Genomic DNA, 23,266 nt, shown 5'->3' with positions numbered 1-23,266 from the left:
ATCTTCTAAAAATATTCCATATTAATCATTTCATAGACTGTCTAAAGCTCACTAGGAAGCTTTGTTATTTGGAAATCTCTAATTTAAGGCATTCTTTTGAAGACTTGCAAAATTTTTGGCTTATTGAGATTCATAATTTAGAAGACAAACTGCCATTTTAATCACTTCTGCAAGCCCAACCTACCTGAACTACTGCTCATTGCACTTATGATACACACTACCCTTATATGAATTAATACAATTGCTAGCCTGGACTGAATTAGAAAGAAAGCATTTAATGTATTTTTTAGCTGTATTTTAGCGTAGTTAAAAGGAGGAAGAGGAACCAGATAATGAGATTAGGCAGCTCTACTGACTAATGACAAATACTCTGCAGACATGATTTAGAAACGTCTGTGCTTTACTTTTTTTTTATTGTGTGAATTGTAAAAAATAGACAAGGGCTGCGTAAGCACCATAAAATTACAAAATTTTGTTTCCTGATCAAAAGGAAGTGGCAAAAGGAAAATGAGCACGCATGCATCTGAGTTCAATTTCTTTTCCCAACTTCAGGCCTAAGTCCATCATTCCTGAAACCATCTAATGCAGCTTTTTGTTAGTACCACATGCTATACAGCACCTACACAAGTAGTAAGGGTAGTAGAAATTTCAGCATAGCTTATTATTCCTAAATATGAACTGAAAACTCACATCAACTATTGTATACAGTCAAATGCAGACAGAATTATTCCCACTTGCTTGAAAGCAAAACGCTAAAAAGATATTCTAGCTCATAGGAAAGAGAATGCAACTGCTAACCACTGATGTAAGAACCACTCGTGACCTGAAGAAACTGAAAACTAATTTCTAATAGACATTCTGCCATATTGTATGGGAGAATTCGTGCAAGCCTAATATACAAATTCTTGGCCATATTAAATTGCTAATGACTTTGACAGTTTTGTAAACTATTTAATTCTGTGGCATGCTTTTAATATTCTGCTGCTGAGATTTCAGAACAATTGCAAACCATAAAATGAACACAATACACTGCCCATTAAAAGTTTCAGTTTATAAATAAAAAAGTTCCCAATTTATGTTTGGCCATAGGAATGATGAAATAAAAGAACTCTTATCTTACCTTTATTATACATATTAGTTGGTACTTGGACATCACTCAGACTGATATTTACAGGCAAGTTATTGAAGTGGTCGTTCGGCACTAGAATGAACTCCTTTCCCAGCTCCAGATAGTTCCCTTCTTCATCTCTTTCATTTATAAGCACAGCATTGAAGTACTCATACTGCAACAGAAACCCACATTCAGTATTCTGAAATTGCAATCACTATAAAAATACAGGGAAGCTCAAATTCTTTAAGATATCTATTAATCCACTGATTAATGTTTAAGTATATCTCCATTTAGAATTGAAAACCAAGATATTTTTTCTTACCTCTCAGATTCCCTCTATACTTCTCATACAGGTATATTTCCTAAACCAATTAGAGGTTTATTAATATATCTCAATTACCTCAGATCTCTGCCTGCCCTGAAAATGTTACAGGCAGCCTAATTAACACCTTGAACATAGACATGGTGTATACAATATTTTTTTTTAACACAAGGGTTTCTACATTTAAATCATTTGCTGGATAGCTATCTAATGAAAATCTCTCTGTTTAGATTATTTTCATCATTTCAAAAACTGCTATCAGTGCAGAACCTGGGCCTTGACAGGCTAAAAGCATTTCTACTTCACAGGAATATTAAATAAACCAGTGATAATAAATTTTCATAGGCCTTTGTCTCCTCAAGCTGTTGCTGCTTACCCAGTGTGTACTGACTGACGTTTCCTAATGAAAAACATTTACTTTGTACTGAACCTTACATATGCACATCACTGTAGGTTTTGTAAAGTCATGCATACTCTAACAAGGGTGCGTAAACTTAGCAGTGTTTTATTTTGAACAAGAAATTATTCTTTGACTGTTTACAGATTCCTGGAGAGTATTTGGTCTATTTTGTACGGAACCATAACCAGATAAGCAAAAGCAATTTAGATAAAATTATTGATTTTTTTTATGACCTAGATTAACGAGAAATTCTATCAAGCTTTGAAGGCAACAAACAGAGAAGAGCACTTTTTAACCTCCCAAATGTCCTTAAACCCCTTGGCAACAGTTTTCATGATCTATTTCTTAATTTAAACAGACCAAAGGATAGTGTCTTTGAAGAATCTCATTAACTTAAATCCCAGTGTCTGCCCTAACAACCCACTGGATTGGAAATCAATGTAAATAATATGAATCTATAAAATCATAGATTGCATATAATCTATAAAACTTTTACAAGAATAAATATACGATACCATTTACAAAACTAGAACTGATCAGCAAGTACAAAAATTTCAAAAGTGTTTCATGAACACTGCTTCTAAGTGTGATATGCAATTCATTCTACTGAACAAGAATTAGGAAAAATCTTAAAATCAGTATGTTTCCATTAAAGACTTGATAACAGGTATCTTAAATGGAGGCTTTCATGGCAAAATTTCCATATCTCTTTCAGTTCTATTTTCACAACGTTCAATAAACAGAATCAAAGAATTGCTCAGGTTGGGAAAGACCTTAACAATCAAGTCCAACTGCAACCTAACCATACAACCCTAACTCTAACAACCCTCCACTAAATCATGTCCCTGAGCACTACATCCAAACGGTTTTTAAACATATCCAGAGACATAGCTGGTATTTTAGATGAAAGCAGAATGAAAAAGAAATCCTATAGCCAGATATTAAGCACCTGTGAAAGAGAAATATACACACAAGCTTGATATTCCCTCATCTCTAATCATATAAAACAGACAAAATGTATCATCATTTGAAAATCAACCTTAATGAAATCAATTTGTCACAATTAAACTTATTTTACTTTAAGTGCTTTATACTGAGATGAGCCAAATAATCTGCTGCGTATATGCCATAAATATATACAACTACTGAAACCTAAATTCCTGGGGGGGGGGGAGGGGGAACCAACAAAAAACAAAAAGTAGTTTCAGTGTTTTGTTTATTTGCTTGTTGTTACTGTTGTTGTTATCCTGCCCTTGCCCCTGCCCTGCAATTCTGGAAGTACTGATAAAGAAAAGAATGCAGATACAATTTGCTTAAAGCTGTCTTTTCATTAACTTTGGGAATTAATGCATTAATTATGAGAATTATCCCAAACCCACTTAATACCACTGGGAAGATGTCACATTTATACATTTAGTTCTTTCCACAAGCAAAAGGATGAAGGCATATGATTATGCAGAAGAAATACAGTTCTTACTCTGTCTGGGAGTAAGAGGAGGTGCCTTCTCCACCTGTGTTTCCTACCCATGTTTACCAGGGATGATTAACCACACTGTATGCACACTGCCCACGTGTGACAGGAACTGTTTCAATTTCCCTTTCTGCAAAAGCCAGAGACAGCTGGCAGAAGAGACTTGAAAGCTCAACTCGGATTTCCAATCTTACTAAGAAATAGAATATTCCTTCCAACATTAAGTCATGCCCTAATGGCTGCTGTAAAAAAAATAAATAAATAAAAATCCAGCTCTAAGCAAGGAAGTAAGCTGCATAGCTTTTCCATATTATAGTAGATAGTACGGTAAGTCTGGAGGAAAAACTGGCACAGGGAGTACAGTGATAAATATAATTTCAAATAAGAATGCCAGAATACATTTTACATGCAAAGCATAGCAATAATCTTTTAAAGAACATTATTTCCTTTCATTCCATTGGTTATTTCCTTTTCCAAAGGAATTAATTAGTAGACATTCTACTTTATCATGTTCTGTAAGTGGCAAGGCTAACCAAGTATTAAAAATCGTTATATATCAAACAAATTAAATCGATCATTTCGCAATTAAGGGCCTTCAGAATTGATTGTTTCTTTAATTGATATAGTATTCACTGATTTATTGGTCTGAAACTGTATTATCTCTTTTCAACTCTATAAACATTTATACAAGTATATTATCTGAGTTTTTAAAGTAAATTGTAGCACAAAATCATCCTAATTTTATAACAGCTAGAGGATGAAAAACCAGGAGACTATTATAATCCCCTCCCCTCCCTTTTGCCCTCATGAGAAGTTTACAAAAGTCACAGATTTCAGACAGTCCTGAAAGTTCTGAAACATTCAGTAATATGCACAGCTCAAAAATACCTCTTTTGAAAAAGTTCAGCATGTAGGCAGAGCTGTTATACAGTGGCTTATACTGCATACTTTGCTTCGAAGGAAATTACTGAATGTGACAGCTGAAAGGCAGTAGAAGGAAAATTAAAAATAAAATTTGGAGAAAAAGTAGTGAAGCAAATCCATCTGGCATTCTGACACCGCATTTAAGATAATGCCCAAGGGAAAGAGGATAAAGTCCTGTTTGCTGACAACACAAATACTCTACCTGCTAAGCTCTAAAAGAAAATGACTTCAATTTAATTTTGTCAATTGAGGTCAATCTTTGATGTAACCTTAACTCGGTGAGTTCTGAGTGTGCACAGTATTACATGCCAAGAAGATATTAGTCTAATAAATAACAAAACAATTATCTAGGTTAGGAGCACATCCTGGCTTTGCTGTGATATGGCCAACAGACGAGCTTACACTAACCGTACGCATGGACTTGTGTGGTGAGCAATGAACTGAAGAAAAAGTGCTCAAAGGAAATTTCATTCACATAATGTAGTACACACATCTCAAGATCTGAATATGAACACTTACATTTATATATATTCAAACTTATATATATTCAAACTTAAGCAGGCACACTGGGTTCCATTCTTCTATTTGTTTTTAAAAGCACTGTCCTTGACAGCATCATCATCACTCTGAATGTTTTGTCAAACGTTTTGAAATCCCCTTGATACTGTAATGAACAAGACTTAGAGCAAGGTCATAAAAATCAGGGAGAAATAGGAATCTCAGCTCTCACGTGCCACTATTCTTTAACACTTGTGAAGAAAGTCTCCACATACAAGCCAATCTATACTGATCAGTAGCGCTCACCAGTGCTCAAAGAAAGCATCTGGATCACTCCTCCTCAGCAAGGGGCTGCGTATATTTGAGAGACATCCCAAAGAATCATATTGCTGACACAGACTGCAGAATGCTGGGCTGCTCTGATATAGTGAAATAATCATAGGAGGCAGACATCTGGGGGACTGTTAGGAGGTCGATTAGAACATTTTACAGGTTCATTCAGAATTACTGGAAAAGGCAAGCTTTGTTTTAAATCACCATGTGACAGCCTCAGCCACAATACAAAGATATGTGCAGTCTGTTTTCTGAGGATGTCACAGACTGAGGATAAGGATGATAAAAATTAACTCTTGCAAAAGCCATCAAAACTGGACGTGCAAGATTTTCCGCAAGCAAAGAGAACCTCAGGGTTAGGCTGCAGGGGAGAACTGATCAGTAAGGCAATAAGCAAACTTGGCTTATTTAGTTGCTTCAATTTAGCCATTTAGTTCAGCCTAGTAAGTAAATAAGCACCTTGATTGTAATGGATATTTTGATGGGACGGTACACCAGTAATTTAGATATAATGTTAAAAAAAAATATAATGGCATACATAAATGTAGATCTGTACAAACTTTTAAAAGACTGACATTCCCTTCCTCCAATTATATTTATCTTATTATAAATCAGTACCTCATGATGCTTATGTTATTAATCAAATACTTGTAAAGATTGTACAGAGGATATATTTCTTTAAATGTAAATCTTTACTGTTTCATTTAAAAGACACATTTTGATGCAAATTGCCTTTGTGAATCAGAGGGTACCTGGCACATAACAATAAACACTTTTCAGCTGATTCTCTTTTTAAAATGAAAATGAATTTGCTTTTATTGGTATGAAACAATGCATTTTACAATTTTAGTTTGATGTATTTTTTTCTTATAATACAGAAATTATTATTGCAAGACAACATAAAATCTTCTGTTCACAGAGTGGTGAGGAAGGTGTGTGAACACTACTGGAAATGATTTGCACTGATGGTTCAGAACTATAGCAGTATTAGGGTAACACTAATAATAATTAACTATGCAAGAATCATTTTTACAGTATTTCTGCAAACATCATTCAGGAAAAGGCAAAAATGGAGGTCCCTGGAAGATACTAAATCAAGGAACAGTTATGGTATTTGCGTGAACCTCAGATTGTAGCAGAGAGGGTGAAAAAGGAACAGATGTTAAGGAAACTGAAGGAGAAAATTAGCATTAAATGGCATGGACATTTGAATATCTATAAGACTTTCAACACAACAGGTACTACCATAGGTTTAAAGAAAAAGGATGAAAAATTCCCTTTCTCAAGATTGACAAGCAGAAGCTCTCTCTGAAAAGGCAGATATGCAAATAAATAAATAAATGAGTCATCCTTTCTGAAGGAGACTTTCTACTACAGAGCACACATTGACAGCAGTCTCCACTCAGTGTGTGTCTCAATGCACATTAACTTCCAGGGCTCAAAAAAGTCTCTTTTGACAGTTGTCCACTAAGGAGAATTTCTGTTTTAAAGCATAGGATTAAAGCTTTTGTACTCAAGTACTCAGTCTGATGTTTACCAAACAAGCATAAAAGATCACAAAAGCAAATTGCCTCATGTAATAAAATCTGCTCTGAATTTTAAAAAGCTTTTAAAATTGAGAAAACTGGCATCTCCTTCATTTGCTGGACATTACAATCTTTATGATTTCTGATTTTTCCCTGGAAGTTCTTACTTGCTTCTCTGGAGGGACTTCCAATGCCTATTTATTCTTTTTCATATCTTTATCCAACATCAAAGCTCAGAAACCACCTGAGATTTGAAATGTTGTGACCAGAGCACTCTCTCTAATATCAGGAGTACATAAATGTTACTTGGATCCACGCAAAAACAGTTAGCCTACTTTCCTACGCAATCAGATTAAGATGACCTTTCCCCAGGCTGTCCCATTCCCTCCCAGCATGATTATGCCATTAAAATTGTATTAAAATGGGATAAATAATTAACATTTTATTATAGTAAAAATATCAATTATACCAGCATGCAAACTGATAATGCAACAAGGTTTCAGAGGTCTCATAAGAATTAACTAATTCACTGAAAATGGCAAATAGCAAGTAATTATGATGGCTATTTTAAATGATCTGCTGAAGTTCAAGAGAGCCACTGTGACTGCATGATTCAGATGGTAAGTCTCCTTTCCTTTAAAGATTAATAAACTCAAACAGACCTATGCAGAAGCTATCAAGACACTTTATTTGTTACAAGACAGCAAAAACTCATTGGTCACTCTTGAAGCTCATAAACACAAGAAGGATGAAAGGCTTTGCTTCCTTCACTGGACTTACAGTTTGAAACGTGGAACCTCTGCATCACAAGACTTACTGGAGATCTAATGTTTTTACTCTCTTTAGAAGCGTTCAGTGTTAATTTTCATACACATAAAAGCCTCCCAGGGAATATTTTCTTCTATACAGCACAACAAATCTCCACTCTGTGTCACCTTCTCTTTTCTCCCAAGTCCATGGATGTGTGTTAAAAGAAAGGAGTTACACAGATGAGCAATTTCAGAGCTGGTTATCATGCTTGGACAGAGTCAGAGTGAACCATGGAAGCAATTACCTGAACATTTCTAGAGCAATTTTAAGTAAGCATTTCATAACTTGCAGCCATCTTATAACCAGAATACAAAAATGGCCAATTCTGTGAGTTTGTGAAGGCTGAGTGTTTCAGAACCGCATAATTAAGCGCAGATCGCAGAAAGCCTTATTCCCTGCCAATGAGCTTATACTTTAATACCATGAAACAGTAACAGGGCAAAATTCTCCAACCTGGAAAATCCTCCAGTACAGCAGTGTGGCTCTGTTTGATAAGGCTTATCATGTGGCACATATTGCTGAGTGAGAATGATGGGAATCCTTCTGGGGCTGGGGCACACCTTACACGCTCCCCCCCTCTAGCTCTGCTGCTCTGCCTCTGCACTGATGGGAGGAACCCAGCACATCCCACTGCTGAGGGCCATGGGGAGCTCCTCTCAGCGCTTCCAGCTCAGAAATACACCGATAGCAGAGGCTCGTTTTTATTGCTAATAAACACAAGCACTCCAAGGCATTTTTTAAGCCACACTTTGGAAGAAGGAGCAATCTTTTCAAAAGGACAAGGCCTGTGTAAGGGCAAAGAAAAATACAGGAGTATGTTTCACTTTAAGATGCTGAACCATTTGTATCAAGCTTGCCATTACTTCCACCACTACAACAGTGGTGATTTCCCCTTTGCACATTTGGAAAACAGTGATACAACTGACACAGTAAACCCTGAGTACATTAATAGAGTACTACCGAACATTAGAACCTCCCCCCCTCCTCCCCCCCCCCCCCACTATGTCGTATTTCATTTTAAGATTAAAAGTACCATCCCTTTGATGTGGGCAAGACCAAAATGCAGTTTCAAAACATGGCATCCTGCCACGTTGCTGGGATGCCCAGGGAGGAGAGTGCTATAAAATCTCTGCTTTTCTATACCTATTTTTAAAAAGGTGGTGGTATAAGGAGAAGCATTCATTCTTGGTCAGCAACTGGGGAATAAAAAATGTAAAAATGAATCCTGAGCAATTTTTACAATAGGATTAACTTCTGGCTTCTTCTGGCCATGCTCATATAGGGTATAAGGTTATGCATGTTATACACTTGAACAGTATTTTGAAGATTGTTGGCACGTTTAAAAAGTGCATGAAGTACAATTTAGAGTTTGTTATATTTGCCCTCAGAATCCAATTCTGAAAAAAGCTTGCACTGCACAAAGCAAGCCAACTATCAACAGATTTCTCCTCTGTAAAGTCTTAAACTCAAATGCTCCTGAAATCAGTTGTATGGGACTGACCTCTTTACACAAGTTATACTATTTGTGCATCTTGGACAATTAAACAAAAAAAACAAAACAAAACCACAAAACCAAACCCAGTTTCTAGACTTAATACAGTTTTCTTTACTACCTAGAACCACAGGCCTCCTTCATTTCTCTTCAACTCCCTATAGATCATATCATGCTAGTGAACAAGCAAGAATCAACCACTTCTATAAAATAATTCAGTAAAAGGGTATTCCAAAAAAGAATAGGATAATGGCAGAATTGCTTCAAAATCAAAGCAGTAATGTTTTCTAATGGTTTCCAGCTTATCATAAGATACCTCGCTAATGACGCTCAATGTGTGACATTAAAAAGAATTCTAAACAATTTAGAACGTGCCACAGACATTAAAAAAGAAAAGCAAACTATTTCACGAGATACAAGGTGAAAAGTTTGAAGTGAGATCGGTGTAGTTCTGTGCATGTTCAGCTCATCTGACACAGGCAGACTGATGACAACCTCAAGGCTGCTTCTAATTATCAGTGGGGACATATCTGACTTCTGTGTGCCTTTGTGCAATGACACACTTTAAGTGCCTCATTCCAACTTCCAAGTAGGAAGAAAAAATATTTCTCAAGCTATGCATCTTTTCTATCTTGCATGAGAAGCAACTTGAACTCAGACCCTTCCTAGTCTAAGGCATGCATGTAAAGCTGCTCTCAGTGAGAGCTGTCTCCTCAAGCCACACTCAGGGATAGTACAGAGCCTATATGCAGTGTTAGGTAGGAGGTAAATAACTATTCCTAACAAAACAGAAAGTAACAGGCAGTTTATACGCAGCAGTCTACAACATTTGAACACAAACTGCAGCTCAGGCTGAATTAAACCGTGTACTTCACCAGATTTTTTTTCATACCAACAGGGGATAATCAAAATAATTAGATACCGAAGAACTAGAACAGAACGAATTTTCATGGGGCTCACTGCAATCTATGGTTTGTTTTGCTACTCCCAACCACCCACCATACACGCATGAGGTTAAATTAATATTATTGACTACACAAAGGAAAGCAAAAGAACACGTGCAACATTATTGAACTTATTTGGGAGTAAAGTGAGAGATGAGATGTTGAGCAAATGAATGTATACAAATCCTCTTCAAATGATTAATGACTCTCCCATGCAAAACAGAAATTTGGTCAGCTAAGCCCACAGTTGAAATAACAAGACCATGATGATGAGTTAACTTAATAAAAGAAACACACGTCCCCAGAGTCACAGAGTTCTCAAGGAGATGGGGAACGTGGGGGGAGGGAAGAGTGGCATCTATTTTGTTCATAATGTGAACTTTAAGCATTTAAAAAAAATGTCACAAAGAAAAACTTGGTCAATAAAATAATTGTCCCACAAGCAGGAAAAAAAAACTACAAAAGAATAAACTAAGCCTAGTTACATCAGAGTATTCCAAATTTCAGCTTGTGTTATGAGAGCTCCTCAAACTTGCAGACTACACAAAGAACAGTATGCATTATGATGGAGTTACTATTGAAGTGCAAGTAACACTGATTCCTTACAGCATTGGTTTACATTGATTGCATGCATCAAATTTACAAAAATACATGAACAAAATATTTTCACGTGTCATACTCAAAGCTTTTTCTTGACTTCATTCAACGAGTGTGAGTCCTAGCTATAGAAACAGAACTATATAAACCATAAAATGCCATCTTAAATTAGCCTGTGAACTAAGCTAGTATGGAGCTGCTGGTGGAGAAGAGTGGGAGTACACTAACAATTTGGGTATTGCAAAATATTGCATGGGTAAAACAAACAGCAATGTACTACTCATTTCTCTAATTTGTGCAGATAAGGGAGTGGTACAGTTCAAGGGCAATGATCATGAAATATAGATCTCTATATTTTCAGCTTTTAACCATTTTTCACATCAAGAAAAGGCAGGCTAATAATGATAAATCTAACAGCAACAATATAGAAATGCATTATATAAATTGAGCTTGTCAGAGCAACATCATGAAGCTATCTGGAGTCTGTACTATTGTTTCTCTGCTATATTAAAACCTGAGCTATTCGTGGAACAATTTACTGGTACACTATCTGACCTGCATATTGTTGCTATTGTACTCCTATACAAAACTTCAGAGGTAACAGGCAAACCACAGCACAGTGTGAGGCTCTGTGAAAGCAATTGCAAAGACCATTCTGATTTTTGGAAGCATTACCATTTTCCACGATACAGCTGAAATCTGTGTGGCTTTTTCATATGTTCTGAACGGAAATTGAATAACACTTTTAAGAAAAGCTGGTCAGGTAAAGCAAGGCAACCAAAGGCATCTGGATGATGGGGCAAATGTTAGTTTTACGAATTACCTAACCCCAAAATCCAGCGTGCTTCCCAGGTTGTTTACAGGTGTAGGAAATGCAAGCTAAAAGATGACAGAGACAACACCTTCCAAAGAACGTGAAGGAAACATCCATGGGAAGGGCCTCACTTGAAGTGATCAGTGGAGGTTTTGGGAGCAGCAGTGGGCAGGAGCAGCCCCAGCAAGCTGCACAGTGTCTGTGCATTCCCTTCAGCTAGACAGGATAGATCACACGCATAGCAGCCCCTCAGCCATCTAAACAAATTAAAAACTAGTTTGTAGCAATCCTTGGATACTCTTTCTAAACATCCCAATTTCCTATTTTACTGCTCCCTTCCTGTCTCTAGTAAAAAAAAATAAAATAAATTGAAAACAAGATATGAGAGGGAATACGTTGATCAGACACAAATGAGTCTAAAATGCTCATCTTGAAGAAAAAAAAAGAAAAACAAAAAACATGAGGAGTCCTTCATTCTTACCAGATGTTTATCTAAGGCTCCATTTCTTTTGTTACCAGGACATCATATGAAGAGCAATGTTAAAAGGATACACACACAGTTTTTTCCCCCTCACTTGTTACTAACCTTCTACTGAAAAACAGGTTATATAGATACATAAATTCCTCTGTCTTTGACTACATTGATGGAGAAGAATTGAATGTAAAAAGACCATACAAGTTCTTAATTATGATTTACAGAAAATCGCAGTATCATAGAATCATTGAGGTTGAAAAAACCACTAAGATCTAGTCCAACCATCAACCCATACCTATGACCACTCTAGACCACATCTCTCCAAGTAACACCTATCCTTTTCTTGAAGAGCCCTAGGGATGGTGATTCCATCGCTTCCTTGGGCAGCCTATTCTAATCCTGTATTTCCTTTCAACTTTTGCTGTAGAAACAAAGATTACTGGAAATGCATATACTTATAAAAAAGATCCCCAGTTTTGTGCATGTTGTTTCTGAGCTTGTTGCCAAAGCTAAAACAATACTCTTAAAAATATAATCATACTTAATGTTCTAAATGATTCTTCTAGTGGGTAATTACTATATTCAACATTGCTTGCTCCCATGCTTTCTTGATTTTACATCTATGTCAATAATGACATGCAATATTAATAGCCTTTCCTGAAAAAGGCTACAGCCATTTCAAATCAGTATCACCTAAAAAAGGCACAACCAATTGGAGAAAGTATTTAAATAATGAAAAGTTCATAAGGTTGACTTCGAGGTCATTAATTGCATTTTCCCAGACATCAATTTACTACACAGATGACATGCTACACGTAGATTGCAAGGGAAAAAATAGAGTAGATACCATTATGCACTCCACCAACAGCCAGAAAAAGGATCCTCCCTCCTACATAAGGTGCTATGAAAGCACTTTGGTTAGCAACCAGCTTGTCATTAGCTATTTCATTGACATAATATATGGACTGACTAGACCACACAGGGATTTGAACAATACATACAACATATCATGAAAAAGCCCTGAAATGTAATACACATCTCAACCATTTACTGATCTGTAGTTTAAACAAACAGAGACCTAAACCAGACTTATAAACTTTGGTGACAAAATATATTTTTAAAAGCAGAAGGATTTATGCTAATGGATACCGTTCAGATGTCCAACATAGCACATATCTTAAGTCAGAAATATACCACAGATAACTTCTCAGCAAACATTCAGGTACTTAGAGCACAAATCTGAGCTAAGGTTTACCTGAGCTCACACTCATGGTTTATGCTGAGGCTGAAATTGTGCAGGGTTTGTTTACAGTAACGCTGATTGAGAATAAAGAAACAGCATCTCTGCAATCTCACCAATTCCCATTTTGAATATTACTGTATTTAGAAAGAGTTTTACAACAGGAAGACTTATTAATAATACAGGATTATTTTCTAATCAGGGGAAAGTCTCTACTTAAATATCTGTAAGTAGAGACATCCTGTATTTTAACTTTACAATTGACATGTGTATTTGGCAGCATCTTGGCTTCAGTTAGATAGTGACAAACCATAAATGCTTTTAGGAAATGAAACATTATTAAAAAAAAAAAGAAGAAAAAACTGCAAGAACACTTATTGTCTCTGTTACAGCCATGCAGAAACTTCAAAATCAGTGAGACAGTGGTTGTAGCAGCTAAAAACAATAGCCATCACCATCTCAAGAACTGCTTAAGATCAAGCTGGATGGGGTCAGGCAGGCTGATGTAGTGCCTGATTTAGTGGTTGGCAACCCTGCCCACAGCTGGGGATGGGAACTAAACGATCTCTGATGTCCCTTCCAACCTGAGCCTTCTATTCTATGATCTTGATACATGTACGGGACTAAGGAGCTGATCTGATATTCCATTTTGATGGACAGAAGAACTAAGAGGGTTTCCCAACTGCATTTTTTATCTACACCACTCCCAAATCCTCTGTATGAAGGTGCCTGGAAGGTGAAATGATTTTGATGCTCAGTGCTTCTGTGTTGCAGTAGTTCTAACAGTTTCCAGGCATGTCGAGTTAGCAGTAGCCAAAGAGCAAACTGCATTCCTGGCCTCCACTAAGGACATCTAGAAAGAGAGCAGTAATGGCTCAAGACTCATATATTCAATAATTTTTTCTGTGCTTCCTGCTCAGTGTTTTAACACACAGCACCGACACCTTGCTGTCAAAGTTCAAGCTGAAAGTTGGGATTTCTGAGCCTTGCAGTAATTACTGAAGGCTAGGCCTTTGTCAGTCAAATATTGACTAATGGGAAAAGAGAAGACAGCCCTCTGAAGATCTCCACAGAAAGCAATAAGAAAGATCACCTCACCAACTTTTTCCTGGTTAGCTCCAATATTTGCATTTCTCAAACATTTGTATTTCCAATGGCAGTACTTATGCTTCTCATTATGCTGCTGCTCGGTATTTCATTAGACCTGCTTAAGGCATATTAGGTGACAAATGGTGAAAAGCATCAACCACTTGTGTCTTTCCTACAGCTATTCTTCCCAAATTTAGTTTAGATGAAACACAGATATATCTGAAGCAGCAAATACATCTATTACCACAATGCCAGAAGTAAAACCTTGGGCAAGTCATATAAAATTAGAAATTTCTTTCTTTATATCCATCTTACTGGAGACTCAGCACTCGAGGCTTTGCTACTAACTACAAATCAGTAGGTCAACGCATTTCAACTAAGAATCATCAAATTCTAAAATACTACTTCTGAAACTTAGTTTTCTTTTCCACCCCAACACGATAGCAAATATTTTTACTTTGATTTAGAAAACAATCAAGCATATCTATATGCTTCCATAATGAAATCTTGCAAAAGTGTGGTTTTTATTTTCAGTAGATAATGATTCTTAAGCATCTTGCTCAAAAGAGCAGAAAGAAAAAGTCAACACTTTACATCTCCTAGGAGAGAGATCAGTCTTATTTCCCTATCGGTAAAATGGGAACAATCACATGATTTTTGCAAGCTTGGAACTGACAGATGAAGAATACTCCATAACATTACTATTACTTCTATATTAACAAATCTTCTACTATACACCACCTACAATAATTCAGAGCAGCACTCCAGATTCCATTCCCCATGTGAGCACTTAAAATACCATTCTGAACAGTTCTGCTCCAACCTAAATTTCATGATCACGTAAACTCAATTTTCTAACAATTACTCTTTGAATGAAATCTTCACACGGTAACATGGACATTATCTAATCCCAGGCAAGAGCAACAGGTTTACCTGATGAAATAATCATTTCACCATCTGAGACAGTTGTTGGTTGTATTTTTAGCCCGAACAAAATACTTACCAATCAGCTTTGCAAAGCACAGAAGAAACTCTACAGGTAACCTACTTGTTTGCAGGTGAGCTGCTTATTAATTCAGAAAGAAAAGTTATAAGACAGTTTCCTAATATGCCGTTCATGTCCATGAGTTAGTCTCAAAGGCATGGATTCAGGCCAGAAGGCACCCTAGAATAGCTAAAAAACACTTCTTACATTTTCTACCAAGCCAATGGCTTAAGCATAACCATGAGTCACAGAGGTTGACTTGCTGGTGACAATAACGTCTTGAAATTACAAATGTCAAATGGCAGCAATTCACTGAAATCAAGTGTCTGTGTTTAATTTATTTATATTAAGCTTCCACATTTCTGAGACATAGTTTCACCCAACTGCTTCCCTAGGAGTGTAAATCACCATCAAAGTACACAAGTGTAAATCTGCAGAACATAGCTGGGTTTCAATGTGACGCACAGCAAACAATTGCAAAAGCGCATCTACAGACTCATTGTCAAAGCTGCTCCAGACTTGGAAATGTCTTCATATTTTTCCACAGTTTATGCAGGAATTTAGAATGTAGCAAGTATATAGTTAGTATTAAATGTGATTAATTCATACTGTGGGAAAATATAAAAAAAAACTGAAATACTCCTCTGCAGATCTTCTCCTTTCTCTCCACTTAAACTGCAATCAAGCAGATACCTATTCAAATCTCTGAACACTCTGCCAGAACTCAATTTTGGGAACTGGCTTTTTTCTCCCCTGGCTGTAGTATGTAATGTTTCATTTTTCAGTGTCACACTATTTACCATGCACATATTTTAGCCATATCATTTCTCAGTACAGTTCTGGGCTGGCTGGTTCACAGGTTCTTTGTAAGCATTTTCCTTCATTCTATTCTTCATTGCTTTCTCATAAGCCTGTTCGCCAAGTCTTATTTGCCCATATTTGTAAAATAAACAGGAACTGTTATCAGTCCTTTCAAAGGCACACAATACAGACTTCTAGGGAAAAGCTGAAGGTTCCATCAGACTGATCTGAGAAGAAAGTGTGGGGTTTCTACTCCGGTTCACTCTGGATTCTGCCCTGAGATATATGCCAGAATGTTCCAAATTTACTTGTAACAGTGAAAAGATAAGACCAAAATCTTGGAAATTGGTACAGAAGAATAAATCAGTCCTCAGATTACAGTAACAGGGCTCAAGTTTGCTTGAAGAGTTCTGTGAAGCTTAGGAAAACTACCATGAAAGTTCAGTTCTCCTTTATAACTAAAATCCATTCAACGTTTGCATGGTTGTGTGAGTTTAACATAAGGTTTGCAAAGCTTTGACAACCACATACTTTTACTAGTGTTTACCTGAAATAAGCAAGGTAATGCATTCTCATACATACACCGTTACTGAATTCGGTATTTCACTGCACTAAAATTAAGTGAAAGCAGGAAGACAAAACTCAAGGATATGAGGAATGCTTGAGAATAGAAATAAAGACCAGCGTCCTACTCTGCCCCATTTTGCACATGCCTTCTGAAAATGGAAAAAATACATTCCCAAGTGACTTAACTATTTAAATTTCATTCTCAAAATGTTGCATTTGGTTTTAAATTTGGTGCAAAAATCTCCTGTGCTGAAGGATAACTATGGTGTACAACACAGCCCAGGGCAGAAATCAATTCAGATACAGGAAGTGAGCACAGCACTATGCCCAGCTTCTTTAACTTTACTTAGAAAACAGCCTCCCACATAAGGAGTAGCCTCATATGCACAGGCCTCCTGCTACTCTTAGAGTGCATAGTCCTCTGATGGCACTGCATTTGGCTGTGCTGATAGACCAGTGTCTTATGCTGCATGCAACAATGATGGTTCAGAAAAACTGGACATAGGTGTTTCTAATGCTTAACCCAATGGTCCTCAGTTGACATTTCTCCCTGCAGGCTCTTTCGCTATTGCTATTTGGCTCCCTATAAAGAAGTCCTTCCATACACTGGCATCTTTGGAGAAAAAAAAAAAAAAAAAGACCTTACAATTTATTCGATGGCATATAATAATGCTGGATGTTATTTTACAACACGATCCTGACTTGTAATCACAATTTCCTAGCCTGAAATATTTTAATATAAATAATAAGCATTATTGTCTCAAACTTAATATAAAATGATCCTCAATTTTCTAATATCCCAACTTTTTAGCTAAAAAGCACATAAATTATTGGTTATATACAGGTAAAACAATATAATGATGAGCTACCTAATAAGTATTTTTAACCAGGTTCTACGTACTAAAGTGTATTAAAACTGAAAATAAAATCTGGCTCTTAGCCATACTTGTTTGTATTTTGTGGCCCACATCTAACCGGCACTCACCTGCCTCTCTTGTCTGTACCTGCCTTGGTGCTGAAAGGCATATTGGTCCCAGCATTTATTAAAAAAAAAAAAAGAACCACAAAAACATTTGGCCATGTATTCCCTCACTTCTCAAAACTTGCTACACTGTACTGCATTTGACTCTATTATAAAAGTTTATGCTTACTGCAAATTCTAAAGCTTTATTAGATTACGATTAATTTCCATCAAAGTGTCTGCCTTTTTACATCTGAGGAGAACTTTCTAACTTAATATTGTGAGAAGAGGGGGGGGAAAGACTAGTTAATTAGGGGCAGAAATATGCACACAACCTCTTCTTTGACAACAGACTTCACTTTAACCATGCACAGCAAGTCTTCTCACAGCTTGGAGCTCCCAGTATGCTCTGCCCAAGTGTTGCATAAGGAACACTCCAGCCCTAGTGGATGCCCACACCACCTCTTCTGTATGAGAATAGGACTGGAAGCAGTTGGATCAAGGCAAGGGATCTGCTACATGACAATTCGTTAAAAATAAAAATAAAAACTGATACAAAGACTCATTTTTCACCACATTCTCTTCAGTATTCACAGAAAAGGGGAAGTAATGGAGAGTTTATTCAGAACAGATTACAAATGGAAGGTCTGACTGAAAGGGAGGACAGAGCTACAGTGACCTTCAATAAATAATTGCAATGGTCCCACATGAGTTAATAAAAGTGCATCCCCTTCACTTGCCCTTCGCCGGCTGCGTGGCTAAGACCGTGTATACAAACTGAGAGGTCAGCATTGGCTAATGACCACAAACAGCTTCCTCGTTGCAGACAGACTGTTACAAGGCTCGAGCGCTGAGTCACGAACTATCCCCTGCCCTACATGTGTAAGACATTAAGTGCTCATCACAGAAACTTAAATATATTAAATCGTTCCTTTGTAAATGGCAAAAAGGAGCTTTCAAGTCGCACAGTTGTTATTCAGCGATATGGAAGCAATAAAGTTAAGGTTCCACATGCATCCTCAGCTCTGAATTTTTCTCAGCATGTAGTGTGACTGCTAATTCTATAGTCACTTTTTTTTAATACAAAGAGAAGAATAATACTTTTTATCTGCACAAAGTTTTCAAACTCAGTAGAAAGCTCTATTTTATTTTAAATAATACAGTTTCCTTCATACAAATTCATTTTTATGCACGAAGATCATTTCCCTATATTTAGCCATGCTGACATTCCAATCACATTTCTCTATGCAGAGCTCCACTGGCGATATTCACATCTAGCAACATAACAGTGGGATAAAGGGTTTTACAATGGATGCATCCCTCTGCTTTTTGCTATCAATCCTTCCATACACCCCAGAAAGTGCTCAAATCTAAATCTAACTTAATTTAATGCTCAGTAGGTCTTCATATGCGTATAATCTTTCATCACTGCTTTGTCTGGTTACACACAGGCCATTGCAGGTTACGTACAAAATATATAGTGTCTATTTTTCAAGTAAATGACTTGCATTGAGTCTGGCTGGCACACATGTAGTTCACAGTACTCAGAACTATCTCATTTATATTTAAAGCAGCAATAAAAATATTTGATGTTATCCATAAAACAGTATAAAATCACATAATTAAAGATTATATAATAATTCACACAAACTAGAGAAGAGATTTTTGTTCTCCTCAGAAATATATCCTGTGAAAGAGAATATACTTAACCTTACCTTTGAGCTTTTCAATCTGAGGGTTTATTTATCCAACATTACTCACTTTATAACAAAATCATTTTGGTTTTCCTTTCCTTGTGAGACAGTAACTTTACAAGATAAACATGCTTACTAAACTTTGAGTCATAATTTTAAAACAATTGACTTCAAAAATGCTTGTCTAGAAAGAACTGACCATTATATTCCACAAAACTTTTAAGATGTAAAAAGAAGTGATTCTTTTACCAATAGTCAGATTTCTACTGTATTTTCTTTATAAGACAGAGGAACCCAGAAGAAAAACTTACTCTTTTAACTCTGTCTCCATCTGAGGTTCATTGTGTTCTTTGATAAGATTGAACAAAAATTCAGATGTATTATATCAAGGGCCAGGTCTGTATTATGTCTTGTGCAGAGAATTAGAACATCAAATTTTGTTATGTTAAATGTTGCTGGGAATTTATTTCCTGCATTGTCTCAAACAGCTTCATCATTTCTACATTTATGCTTCATCAACTACCTGTCCAGGAAACAATTGAAAGGTGTGTATCAAAAGATAGGAATCTATGGATGGGCAGCTTTCATGCTAGCCGTATGCCAGATGTCACCAGTGGTAAAGTTTGAACCTAGAAGAAGTTCAAGAACTTCCTACTGAATCTACTAAAGAAAAAATGCAAAGACTAAACACTTAGTAGAATTTCAAAAATTCCACTTGGAGCTTTCTTGCATGATAAGTGCCTGTGAAATCAATTGGAAAACCAGACAAATACACATGCCAGAAGTTTGTAAATTCCACCCAAAGAGACACAGCACAACATAGCTACACAAGAGGCCCACGATGCGACAAGAGGTTGTCTAGAGATAACTGAGAAATTTATAAACAAGCACAGCATCATTAAAGAGGGAAGAAATACTATAAACAGTAGGGTAATATTGTAACTTTTGAAAGTACAAAATAGTTGAAATACTGAAGGAACATATTTAGAGGGATTTTGGGGGTAGAAGAGCATAGTTAGGTTTTTTAAACAATCATAAATACTCTCAGGGTTGTACTGGGATGAAACAAGAGTGGCATCTAGTGGCTCTCAGCGTTATGGTACTTATTCCCATAGAACAGCTGGGATATGTTCCAGACCTGCTTTTCTACAGTATTCATTACACTTGTCTGGACCGTAATCGAGTATCTGGTGAGTATCTTGCTAGCAAAACTTGGAGAACAAGAAAAAAAAGGTTAACATATAAAGGTGTGGGAATACAAGAAAAACTGTTCAGAGCAGCAGCTGTGGAGCAAGATAAACAGCTTGAGAACCAAGGACACCTCTAGAAGAAGAAAGAACAGCTCACAGCTCTGATTGGATAAGCACCCGCATGAATGATTGAAGAGTGTTTGTAGAATGCTCTGTTGACATGTGAAGGTGAATGGGAAAGTTGTAGGGGCGGATGAGAAAGCTAGAAAAAGAAAACTTGTGAAGGTATATAAGTGATGTGAGAACTTGTAATAAATGATTTGGATAATTCACATCTGAGTCCGTGCATCAGACACTGCATAAAGGAATAAATACAGAGGGATTATTCTCTGCTTATCTGTGCTTCGTTTGCAACTTAGTCTAGAAGCAAGAGAATGGAAAAATTCTTTTTGAATCAGGCAAGAAGAAACTGCACAGTGTCTAAGAAAATATTTAGTACAGCTGTTGACTAATAGTGGTCTGTTCTTTCTATACATAGATGTCTGGTCAGAGCTTTCAACTATGAAGGATATTAGCACAGTACTTTCATACATCAAATATATGTTTGGTTACATTTTCAAAAATTCACTTAGTACTCTCACATGAATGGCTTATTTTTACTGTGACAGTATTGGAAAAGCTCCCCAACTGAGAATTTTGGATATTCCTCCTGAGATGTGAGTCTTCCATTTCCCCCGAGGCAATATTACTTTGCTAGCTGAGGAAAGGGTATGGTGTTAGAGTATAAGAGAGACTTGATGAGCTCTTGATCCAGGTTTACTTTTAATTACACATTATTAATCATTTTGCAGTTGGAAAAAATCTAACAAAGCCTCTGTGTAACTAATCAGGAAGGAACTTGCATTTTCTAAATTAAAGAAATGTGTAGAAGTTGCTTTTGGGATTTGGATTGAACTAAGAATATATAACCACTAGAAGTGAAATTCTACTTCACAGTCTAGAAACTGCTCCTCTAGAGCAGCAAATGAACAAGAAGAGAAATTGAGTATTATTTTCCAAAATGAGTGGGAGATACTACAGACATTCCTGATTTTTCATATATTTCTGCTGAAAAGGCCATCTAAATAACTTTATCTGTTTTGTATTTGCAGTACCTACCTTTCTGAAGCTGTTCACTGACAGCAAAATTAAATTCTCTAACAGTCATTGGCCAACACAAACACACAAAGGTAAGCACCTATTAATTGATATTACTGTTTACAACTAGGACAATGAAAGCAAACATTACAAGTACTATTACTATCAGCAGTTAAGAACAGCATGCCAAGAAGATTTGAATTACAATCAATGTCATTCAAAAAGCTGTTAAAATAATACTTATAATTAACCTATAGTTACAGAATTAATGCGTTCAGTGTTAATACACTTATAAACAACAATTTAAAATATTAAAAAAGAATGCAGCATGGAACAAAATACAAAAATCTGTACGTGGTGATAATTTCTTGCTTTAAAGCTCAATTTACCAAAGCATGTAGATACCTCAAAGGTGAGTCTGTTCATTTGCAGCTTTAAAACAGAAATACACAATTACTGAAGAATTTTAGCAAGGACCTTGATTCTGCCAACCACTGACATTCAGTAAGTCCAAATAGCATTAATCTTTTTCCTAAATTAGTGGTTAAGAAAGCTCACACCATTATTCTGGCTAATAGCACAAAAGCCTAAACAGAAATCTCTCTGGAAAATAAGGAAATAATTTTGAAAATACGAAGTGAGGCCTCCGTAACCCTTATCTATTTTCTACCATCTCACTAATAGTTCTGACCCGGGTGAACCTAATGAGGTTCAACACGGCAAAGTACAGGGTTTTGCACTTGGGCCAGAGGAACCCCAGGCATCTATACAGACTGGAAGGAGCAGTCCTTGAGAGCAGCTCTGCAGAGAAGGACCTGGGGGTCCTGATGGATGACAAACTTAACATGAGCCAGCAGTGTGCTCTTGCAGCTCAGAAAGCAAATGGTATCCTGGGCTCCATCATGAGAGGGGTGGCCAGCAGGGACAGGGAGGTGATTGTCCCTCTCTACCCTGCTCTTGTGAGGCCCCATCTGGAGTACTGTGTCCAGGTATGGAGCCCCCAGTACAAGAAAGACAGAGAGCTGTTGGAGAGGGTCCAGAGAAGGGCCACAAAGATGATCAGGGGACTGGAGCACCTCCCCTGTGAGGACAGGCTGAAGGAGCTGGGCTTGTTCAGCCTGGAGAATAGAAGGCTGCGGGGTGACCTCATTGCATCCTTTCAGTACCTGAAGGGAGCCTATAAACAGGAAGGGAGTAAACTCTTTGAAAGGGTAGATAACAGCAGGACAAGGGGAAACGGTTTTAAGTTGAAAGAGGGAAGATTTAGGTTGGATGTTAGGGGGAAGTTCTTTACCAGGAGAGTGGTGAGGTGCTGGAACAGGCTGCCCAGAGAGGTTGAGGATGCCCCGTCCCTGGAGGTGTTCAAGGCCAGGTTAGATGGGGTGCTGGGCAACCTGGTCTAGTAAATGGGGAGGTTGGTGGCCCTGGCCGGCAGGGGGGTTGGAGATTCATGATCCTTGAGGTCCCTTCCAACCCAGGACATTCTGTGATACATTTGTTGTACTGTATTGTATTGCCACAACTTGCCAGAATCAAATGCTTTAAATATGATCCTACTCTCAGTAAATAAAGTTTAAAACATAGACAACTGTGGAAACCTTAGTCAGTGCACTATCTACTTCTAATCGCCATTAATTTTAGATCATTATAGCATTCCAGCAATTACGGTTCCTGTGTTTTTCCTATGAGTATCAGAAGACAACAGCTGTAATGCCTTTCTGACACATCCACAAAACTCAGACTTTAAATTAGCGTTACAGTTTCCCACATATGCCAACCATGCACATAGTATCGCTCATTGGTCCTTCCCTGTGAGCTCATCATTAGGACAAGCAGTGTGTTCCAGAGCTAAAGCACAGCTCAGCAGCAACTGAATTGCACTGTT

The 23,266-nt window shown here is 37.1% G+C and overlaps 1 protein-coding gene across 6 annotated transcripts in view; it reads right to left on the bottom strand.

The window, feature by feature from the left end:
- CACNA2D3 (calcium voltage-gated channel auxiliary subunit alpha2delta 3) overlaps nucleotides 1-23,266 on the bottom strand; it is a 409,731-nt gene that overhangs the window by 242,621 nt on the left and 143,844 nt on the right. For all 6 annotated transcript variants that reach the window (XR_005839457.2, XR_006931360.1, XM_414338.8 and 3 more), the window contains exon 5: nucleotides 1,121-1,283. Coding sequence is in view for 4 of the 6 variants with exons in the window: in XM_414338.8 (XP_414338.3) it covers nucleotides 1,121-1,283 (163 nt within the window). In the remaining 2 variants the exon portion in view is untranslated. The remainder of the gene's footprint in view (nucleotides 1-1,120; nucleotides 1,284-23,266) is intronic.

Source organism: Gallus gallus, chromosome 12, assembly GCF_016699485.2.
Source record: "Gallus gallus isolate bGalGal1 chromosome 12, bGalGal1.mat.broiler.GRCg7b, whole genome shotgun sequence".
NCBI lineage: Eukaryota > Metazoa > Chordata > Aves > Galliformes > Phasianidae > Gallus > Gallus gallus.
This window is presented reverse-complemented; position numbering and strand designations above follow the sequence as displayed.